Source organism: Gavia stellata, chromosome 22 (genome assembly GCF_030936135.1).
Source record: "Gavia stellata isolate bGavSte3 chromosome 22, bGavSte3.hap2, whole genome shotgun sequence".
Taxonomy (NCBI): domain Eukaryota; kingdom Metazoa; phylum Chordata; class Aves; order Gaviiformes; family Gaviidae; genus Gavia; species Gavia stellata.
This window is the reverse complement of record NC_082615.1, coordinates 7037445-7047491: the sequence shown is the minus strand read 5'-3', so window position 1 is coordinate 7047491 and position 10047 is coordinate 7037445. Positions and strand designations below refer to the sequence as shown.

At 53.4% G+C, this 10047-nt stretch overlaps 1 protein-coding gene across 1 annotated transcript; it reads right to left on the bottom strand.

The window, feature by feature from the left end:
- Positions 1 to 1049: 1049 nt before the first annotated feature.
- On the bottom strand, positions 1050 to 10047 carry USH1G (USH1 protein network component sans). Its single transcript, XM_009819070.2, has 2 exons — positions 9884 to 10047; positions 1050 to 2295 (listed from the first exon to the last, which is right to left on the bottom strand). The coding sequence occupies exons 1-2, from the start codon at positions 10045 to 10047 to the stop codon at positions 1050 to 1052; spliced, it is 1410 nt and encodes a 469-aa protein (XP_009817372.1).

Here is a 10047-nt window from a genome sequence, read left to right as displayed (position 1 = left end):
CGGCACAGCATCCTAGCTAGCTGTGCAGCACACTTGTTCCTCCAGTGAGCAGGCGATCCTCGTCCCTTCAAGGTTGGCAGGTTGGAGCTGCCTGATCCGATCTCAGCAGTCGTCCCTCTGCACCAGGTACCGCCTGGGAGCATTGCACAGACAGGGAGCAGAGCGAGGGAGCAGGAGGGCAGTCCAGAGGGACTGGTGGGGATGGCTGTAGCTTTCAGCTGCCCCAGGAAGAGAGTCTCTGGCTTGTGTTTTCTGGCAACTTAGAACGGGGTTTGTTTCTTGCTCATTAAAAAAAAAAAAAATGCTGCTGCCGCTGCTATCTGCAAAGGGAAAGAGAAAAAAATCTATCAGCACCCTGGGGATCCAAGACTGAGCTGTACTGAAAGCCTGTAAAACCAGCAAGAAACACACAGGTACTTGAAGGCTGGGCAGCCCGAACAACACAGTGGATTGGGGTGTCAGCAGATGTGACAGCGGGGAGACCCACACTGATGCCTTCCCTTCACCTCTATGGCAGGCACGCGGTCCTTCGAACCAAACCAACCAAACCCTGGAAACACCGTAAAACAGCAACAACTCCAACCCAGATAAGCAATTCCAAGGGTCTGAGTAAGATCTCAAGCATTTGGGGAAGGATTCCCAATGCTACTGGGCACTGCCGTCAGCCTGCTCCCACTGGGAATTGCGGTTGATTTCCTAACGCCTTCAAAAGGTGAAGAGTCAAGACAAGCCTGAGTGTGGTTGAAAATCCCAGCTACAGGGACTCAGAAGAATCAGACCACAGCGCAGTCTGCATTCATATAGGTTATGAAATAAAACAAGGGCTTCACGTCCTGCCCAGCCACATTAGGGCTGTTGAGTAATGAACTAACGCTATTGCCACCTCTCCAAACTCTCATCGTTTCCACACGAGCAGGTATTTGCCCACACACAGAAGCACTGAGGTTACCTGGACTCCTATTCTTCCAAGTGGGTTGAAAACAAGACCTTACATTATCCACATCTCCACCTGCTGAAGGGTTTCATCGCTCAGAGGCCCTGTCTCCTACTTACAGTTCAGTGTCGGCAATGACATCTGGCTTCTCCAGAGTTTGCCGTCTCCTCTGGATGGCATCCACAATCTTTTTCCGGGGGCCCAATGGGATATTGATGCTCTTCAGGTCATTGTCTGAACATAGCATGAGGGCCTCCAAGTCGATCTTTTCCTTCTTCAAGATGGAGATGAACTCAAACATGTGCAGAGAAGCCAGAAAAGTCTCCAAGGGGCTGGTATCTGGTTCGTCATCATCATCTAAACCCAGCTCTACCTCATCCCAGGGTAGCTCCTCCGCGTTCCTCTCCTGCAGGCTGTTGGCACTGCCAATGCTATCGTTGAGACTTGGCGAGCGCTGCAGGCGGCTCCGCAGTTTGACACCTACCCCATCTGCGTTATCTTCACCCAGCGTGCCAGCGTCCTCCCGGCCGATCCCAAAAAGCCCGCTGCTGACGTAGTTGCGCCGGAACACCATGGTGCCCAGCCCGGGGCGGTTGAACAAGGAGTCATGGCCAGAGTCAGTGCTGACTTCTGAGTGGGCTGAGTCCATGTGCAAGCCTGGGTCACTTATGGCACGGGAGACAGTGTCTTCGTCCATGAGGAACATGTCTCTGATATTACGCCGAGTCCACTCCTTGGGGCTGGCGTATGTGCCCTGCTTCACAAACATCACGTCGTTCCCCAGCTGCAGACCAGACAGAGACCGCACGCTTTTCCTCCCATCCTCATAGATCTTGAACGTCCCGTCCACCTGCTTCTTCTTCTCTAGCTTCTTTTGTATTTTTGTCTTTCCCTTGGCTGTGCCATGGATGGTGGCTTGTGAGTATGGCAGGGAAGTCACCATAGACATGTGTTGGAACTTCTTGCTTAAGGTGCTACTCGAATAGCTGGAGAAGCTCATGGTGTCTGAATTATCCGACATCTCCTTTCTGTACCGTTTCTCCATCCTTTCGTGGTGCTTCTTCTGCAGTTTCACGCAGTCCTTAATCCTCCGCTCCGCATCCCGAAAGGCCTTGTCCTTCAGTTTGCTCACCAGCTTGGGGTTGAGGCTGCTCTGCTTGGCAGCAATAGAATCCAGGTAACGCACACACTCCATGTGCCCCTTCATGGCTGCCATGTCCAGCGGGGTGTGGTAGTCATTGTCCAGGCACCAGATGTTGGCCCCAAAAGAGATGAGGAAGGAAAGGCAGTTCAGGTGGCCGTTGGCTGCTGCCAGGTGGAGAGGTGTGTTCCCCCAGATGTCACATTTGTCTGGATCGCCCCTAGACAGCAAGGAAAACAACCGGTTAGTACACAGGCATGGCTGACAGACTCTACTGAGATATTCCCAGTTGTGCAAGGGCAAATCAGCACCATGAACTGTTGCCTCCTCGAAATATGAAGCTGCACCCCTCTGGCCCCCACAGCTTAACTGTAAGGGGGTCTTCTGGAGGAGTGTACCGCTGACATGGAAACACATGTCTGACACGCAAGTCTGTGATTATACCTGTGAGTTGAATTTAGCTCTCAGGAGACAATGTTCCTGCATCAAACTGGTTTTTGGAGGAAGACAAGCCAGATTCTGAATAGCCCAGAAATGAGATATGGAGAAATGATTCTAGCTCAGACCTTAAGCTTGTTATAAAATTTCAAATCTCAAACATCCCATTAAATTCCGGTCAGATTCTATCTTCAAACCTTGGCTTCATTCGGATTCTGTGGAGAGACATCCCAAAATAACTCTCTATACACCACATCTTGGGTGGGACACCATGGGGTCCCACCACGATGGTAGCACCACCATCAAATGGCCATCCTCAGCAATGGTTCTGAAACCCACCAGCTGCTGCCCCTTCCCACGCCCCTGTTCATTGGTGCCTGGGGGAATTCAGGGCACAAGAGGGCACGCTGTCAGTAGAGAATAAGAACAAAGTTGCTGGCACTGGCCTCGGGGTTGGGGTTTTGTGGGGTTTTTGCCGTACCACGCTTGGTTTCGATTGCATAGCTTGAAGCACATAGGTATTAGCACATCCTGAGAATCCAGTTTCAGAGAAAGTGGAGATTAGGTTTCTGCACTCCTCAAGAGCTGGACACTCAACTAATGCCATTCGCATCTCTTCTCACACCGTGCCGGACCCTACCCCAGCAAGCTGCTGACAGGACACAACCGCTTGCCGACGTCTCCTGCCTCCCGTGACAGGACGAACACAAACCTAGGACTGAAGGGAAGTCTGTCCTCTTGACATTCCTCTGTATTTGTGATCTCCTGAAACAAGAGATAGTTCACACCCCTGCTGGCACCAGCTTTTGCCCGAGCGCCTGTAATAATGATATGCAGCCAGCAGCGGTATCTGTCAACAAGGCGCTCTCCCTTCGTGCACATGGATAAGCAAAGCCTTTTATTAAGGCTGTGCAGCTCCACCACCCTCAAGAGCAACTCCCCGTGGGCAGCAGGGCTCTGGCAGAGCTCTGGCTCAACACAGCTCCTGCCTGTTTCCGCACAACTCTTTCAATGAGCTCTAGAGGAACCGAGCACTGTCCCTCCGCTGCAGGGACCCCAGCTCCAAGCCTTGGTGACACTAGGAGTCTGGAAGGCGAATGCACACTTGAGACCTTCAGCCCACGTTACTTTACTCCTTGCTGCTTTAGGACCTGTGCTGACAAGAGCTGGGAGCAGCAGAGCTCAGAACCCTCTCCCAAACCCCACGTGGTCTGTGCTTGTCTCACTTGAAGGAGTCTGAAAACTACTTCAGAGAAAGAGCATGGAGATTATATGAGCTGAGAGACTTCTTTCCCCTGCCAGCTTCGCATCTTCATCACTATTGCCCATGCACAAGACCCAGTGACAGTCTCATCCAGCACATTCACCTTCCCACACCGCAGGCAGGCTCCCTGCTGCCGGCTCAGGACACCGCTGTTCAGGGAACAGCGGAGTCGGAGCAGAGCTACCCAGCCGGTGTAATGACTAGTTCACAACCCGCAGGCTTTGCCGACATCTCAGCTATGTCATACTGAAGGGAAATGATCCTGCAAAAGGCAGAAGCAATAAAGACGGCATCCAGAGGTTAAGCTGGGGATTATTTGGACCCAGAGCATGAGCTTCCTGGCTATATTCCCCAAGAGCTGCTACAAGATCCACCCAGCTTTCCCCTTGTGGGAGCATCCGCAGTTGCTCTCCACCACACACGTATTTTCACAAAACTTGTAGAAACTGAGTAACTACAACCTTGAGCCTGCTGGCAAATTCATCAAGAGTTAGTCAAAAGGCTCAAAACTGTGTAAGGGCCAGAAAGACCCAAAAAAACTGGAGGACTTCTGTATCCAGAGCCTTCAACATCCCTCATAGAAGTACAGAAAGGCTTCAAAGATGGGTGGTAGGGAGGAGAAGGGCAGGAGATCACAGGACCGAGGAGCCATGAAGGCAGCAGAAGGAGAGGAGGAAGCTGCCGGTACTTTGGCAATGCTGAGTTTCCAGGAGCGGTAACTCCCCAGCCCTCGCCTCTACCCTCGTAGTGACATGTCCAGGCTGGGAAATTCACAGGGAGGATAAATATTTGATGAATTGCAAGAGAGGAGTAAATTATTGATGGAGCTGGATTAAAGAGCCAGTGAAACTGGAATTGCCGGGGCTGGCAGTGGAACTCCAGCGCGTGAAGGGTTGTTCGTTTGTTTACGTGTGCTCCGAATGGGCACATGTGTGCCTGACATGTGTGGGCAGATGAGCCAGGGCACCATGAGGGTGCCAACATGTACGTGGACTCATGATTTGGGCAGTGACTTAGCAATCTTGCTCCCCAAGCCGAGCATATGGATGCTCAATCCGTAAAGTACATCCCAGAGCCCATTCTCATGTCTGTCTGGTTGGGGTAGCAAAGAGCAAAGCCCGGGAGGTCTTTGGGGCTTCATAGTTGAAGGTCTGCTTTCCTCATGCTTTTTACCACCTCAGAGAATAAGTGAAGGGAAAGAGCATCAAAACCAGCTTTCCACTGTCTAGAAACAAGGGTATTAGAGCAAAATTAGATCTTTAGGTCCCTTTGCCCCATGAACGTCTGCCTCGGGCACTAAAAACGCATCCAAAGGAAAGAAGAACGGTGACTTGCAAAGTGGAGGTGTTTGATCTGGCGCAGATAATAAACATGAGGCCCTCCCTCTGGCTGGTGTCTGTCCGAGCAAAACTTCACCTCCAGGGCGCTGCACGCGAGGCGATGCTGACTGCAGGGTCCACTAAGTGGGAACGTATTTTAATAACAGGTGTGAAGTGCCGCACTTCTCAACTTCAAAGCGTTTTCAAGCGCTGAGTCAACTCCTGTAATAATCATTATTAAAAACGCTGTTAATTGAGTCCCTTAGGTGGACGTGTGCATCTCCTGAGTCACTGCATTTGCACTGTGACACGCACGCTCACTCCCTTCCTGCCGGTTTTTCCCCTCCGCTTCTCCCATAGGATTCCAATTAGCTGGGGAATCCAGCAGCACTTACATACGTCCTTCCCTGGCTGCACGTGTGAAGTTCCTCTGATAGCAATGGGCTGGCTCACCCCGTGGCTCACGGGTTTGCGTGAAGGATTGGGCCCTTGGAGCGGGAGCCAGTATCTCTGGCTCCCATAAAACGTTTTTGTATATAGGAAAAGGAAAAAATAATTTATGGCTTGAGGAAAAACCAACCAGCTTCAGCATAGCCAGTCAGGGCAATGACCCATGCAAAGACTAGAAATGAGCAGAAAAGATGAGTTTTTGGACGCAGAGCAGAGCCTTGAGTCCTGTATCCCAAGCTTTGTCCAGGTGGTGGATTCAGCTTTTCTCCAACAAGTTCAGATCCCCAAAAATCCAGCACAGATGCTGTAGGTTAGGTTCAACTCAGGGCTTTCTGGCTCTTGTAGCAGCAAAAAGCTAGGCTAGCAGTTACTGTTACTGGTGGTTATTAATGGTGGCTGCACCGTGGTAGTGCCTAGGGGCACGTCTACTGGCTCAGCACTTCACCGTGCCCAGACCTCACGCTGACTCCAAGCAGCCAGCTCAGGTGCCGGAAGCGACAAAGCTGCGACAGAGCTCCACCCTGCTCCTTCACCCTCTCGGCAGGTCATCACCCAGGGGAAGGTCCCCACCAACACTGCTGCTCCTGGCACCCACGTGGCCATCAGCCCTGTGGCATGCAGAGGATGCACATCACCTTCACGTGCCTTGCTGCAACCTCCGCTGCAACCCTGCCCCAGCCAGGGCGATGTGACTCCCTGGAGCAGCCTGGCTGATGTCAGGAGCCATCTCATCCCCTCCAACCCACTGCTGAACCACTCGCACCCCTCTGCCATTAACATCCAAAGCATCCATGACCCCCATTTTTGTAAGAAGGGAAACTGAGGCACGCCTCTGCAAAGCAACGCTGGGTGACAGAGCTGACTGCGGACCTGTCTAGCAGAAAGACACATCCTCACCTCTCCAGTTGTCCACTCCAAGGCAAGAAAGCCCTGGCTGTTCCCAGCCGAGGCCCCCAGACCCATGGTTAACTGGAGCTGGACTGATGCCCGCCACTGCCACGGCAGTTCGTAACGAACCGTGCTGAAGAATTACTGCCTCTGAGAAGCGGCAATTCTAAATGCCAGTTAGCCTGCCTTTTCCCAGCCATCATGTTAATTGAGTTTGCTTCCCTCGCTGGAGCCCAGCCAGGAGGAAGAAAAAGGCTTTTTGTGTTGCAAACAAGAAGGATGAGCTACTGCTGATCCCTCCATCCCAAACCCTCTTCTCCATCCCCGTGCAAAGGGGGCACAGAGGCACAGACACATCACCGGCTGTTACGGACAGAGCAATAAGCCTGCTTTCTTACCCCTTCTGTGTGAGTTGAGACGACGAACTTTCCTCAAGGATCCCCAAAGGGATTTATTATATTTTCTTTCCCCCTCCCCATTTCAGCCTTACACCACAACCTGCTGATCACGCAGGCGTATGAATGAGGCTCCTTCACTGATGACAGAGCCTGGATAATCCCAAGTGTCCATCAGCCTGGCCTGCAGCAGGGCAGGACGATCAGAGCCGTGATTTTTGCCCCCAGCAGCCCCCCTCCCTCGCCGCTCAGCACAGCCCTGCTTTCTCAGGGTGCCTCTGGCCAGCCTTGCTAGGACGTTTCATAACAGTCTGGCCCCAGCACTCAATCTCCTGGCTTGTCTGGGCACCAGTACCACTGCCCAGCGCTGCCAAGGAGGATTCAGTGTTGCTTGCTGCCGCCCAAGACTCCCACATCACCCCCTGCACCTTGGCATCCCCTTGCAACCCCATCGGAGGCTAACCAGCCCTCCCAGGCTCTGAAGCTGCCTCCCACCCCATCGCCGCACGGAGCCAGCCCAGCCCCGAAGCCTCCGCTCCCCCAGGCACTGCTCCACACTCTCCTGCCTCACAGTGCAGGGCTCTCCATCCCAAAGGAGGAATATTTTGACAGCAGACGCCAGAGAGAAATGCCCTGACATTTTGGGACACTCGGGGGTCCTCCCTCTTGCCCCCCAATTGTTATAGTGCAGGTGTAATGGTAACATATCCAACACAGAATTAAGTTTCATCTCTGAACAAGATTTAAATACCGTTGCACATCGTCCTAAGCACTAGCAGAGAATTCCAGGGTCGGCCCATGGGCTCTCCTGGGCGCCGCATGACTTCCCCTCTCTGGCACCCCTGTCCCCAGGCTGGGGCTCTCCTGCCTCTCGCAGACCCAAAACCAGTCCAGGGAGCAGAGGTGTGCCTGCCTCCGCACCGAGCTGGGCGAGGAGGCTTCGCTGACCTCTGCGTGGTCTTGGGCGAGGGTCTGACACACGGAGATGAATGCATGGATATAAAGGCATCCTGCAGCCCCACAGACACACACTTTGCTCCACCATCCATCACGTAAAGGGCACTGGGCTTTTGCCAGGCTATTTTCCCTGTCAGGAACAAATACATATTAGACTGTTAATTAAACAGCAGCCAAGCTGCACTCAGACATGATTGAGCCCACGAGGACCTTTTAATCCAATGTGAATTTATAAAAGGGACCCTCCATGGAAAAGCAGCCCTTGGGCTTTGTGGAGAGGTAGAAACTGCTGGCTTGGATGCGTGGATCGGCAGGGTGGGTAGCAGTGCTGCGGTGCGTCTTGTGATGGAGGCGAGCAATTTAAGGAGATATAATGATATATAATGAACGCCCATCCACAGCATGGGCCTTTCAAACTGACTTTTTGGCCATCAAAGAGCCTTTGGAACCATTTCTAACTCCGGTGTCTCATCCCCAGAGCTCCTGCCCTTGTCTCTCTGGCCCTGGGTGGCGATTCCCCTCCCAGCAGGAGCTCAGAGCAGGTTTCTGCTGGGCACAGTCTCTCCTGGGAGGTACACAGTAAGTCACACATCCCCCAGCCAGGGAAGCATCCCGGGGCTCTCAGCCCCGGAGCATCTCGGGATGCACCCCTCAGAGCGATGTCTTGCTCTCTCTCCTCCGGACTCTGAAATCATCCTTTCCTGAGCACACTCCCATTGCGCCAGGCACACAAGGACTTCTCAAAGTGACTCTGTACACAACCTTTCCCACCCCAGGATCTGAAAAGAAAATGCTTTACAACAGAAGGACAGCAATGTGTGGGGGAGCTCTGCCTGTAAGTACAGCTGGCCGGGGCTGAAGGTTTTGCACGAGCAGATGGGAGTATCAGGAGATGCTGAGAGCCCAGGAACAGGCACAGCGGAGACATGGCCGATGGGGTACGAGAGCTGCAGGGTGGACGCAGAAAATCCCTGCTTGTGAGCTGATGGCCCCACTGAGCCCCAACCCAACAGAGCAGCGAAGTGCTTCCGAGGAGGTGGGATGGACATCCAGGCTGCCGCCCTAGCACTATTCTTCAATATTAGAAGGAAATAAATGAAAATCAGCAGTACCACCAATCTCTCAGCACAAGGCGGAGGCCACCCCACTTTGGATGCCTTTAGATGAGGTGCTCAGAAAAGCTACCAGAGGGAGAAGGAAAGCACTGGGACGTGCTCCTTCGGGAGGTTGGTAAGAACAGGAGAGCCACGTGCTGCCCAGGAAGGAACTAGGTATGGCAGCTCTTGCTTTAGCACAGACCTTCTTGTGTGGTTCCCCCAACACCAAGATGTAACGCCCTCCAAGCCTGACAAGTCCCCTCAGTCCCAGTCCTTTCTCTCCACCACCATCCACGCTTATGGAGCCGGAGACCCTCAGATTTGGCACCCCGGGGTGAGGGACCGACAGACACATCAGCATCGAGCAGCCCCCATGGGAGAGACTGGGCTTAAAGAAATCTGCTCTTGGGAAATCTGCTGCTGAATTTCCTGGGCTCCAGGTGCACGACAGGCTGCCTGGGGGTCACAGATCCAGACCTTGCTTTGGGTAAAACAGACAAGTGTCACCTACCGCCAGCTGGCACTGCGCACATCTCTCTATGCGAGCATTTCTTGGGACAGAAGGAGCAGCTATTCTCTCTGTCCCCTCATTTAAAAGGGCTTTTTTTGTGGCAGTGACCCAGTATGCTACACTTCAGCTCTGTCTGTCTTTACAGGACCCGACTGTGAAAGCACTTGCAGGGGTGCAGGGGGGGACCCAGCCCCACCTGGGGAGCTGCAGGTGGGGTTTGGGGCAGGAGCAGAGTCACAGGGTGGTTATTGGGTCAGAGGAGCTGGGAAAACACAGAGTGGTCATCAGGAGCATCGGATTAGACTCAAAGCACACAAGGAGAGAAAAATAACAGAGGGGACGATGGGGGGGGGGGGGATGTTATGGACAGAAGCCGTCAATTTGTGGGGCACCTGCACCCATGCTGACCTGTGAGTGGGGAAGGGGGAAAGAGGGGGTCCCAGCTACTCTGTCCCCCGGGACCAGCACCGTGCATTCGCCAACGCTCACCCTCTGCTGACAATAAGGCGCAGGGCATCCAGGTTGCCGTGGTAGGCGGCCCATAGGGTCGGGGTCATGCCATCCTCGTCCGGTGAGTTCAGGTCCTTCTTGGTGGCTTCCTTCAGGAGGTCCAGGTAGCCGTCCCGGGCTGCTCGGTGGTACTGGTCATTCAT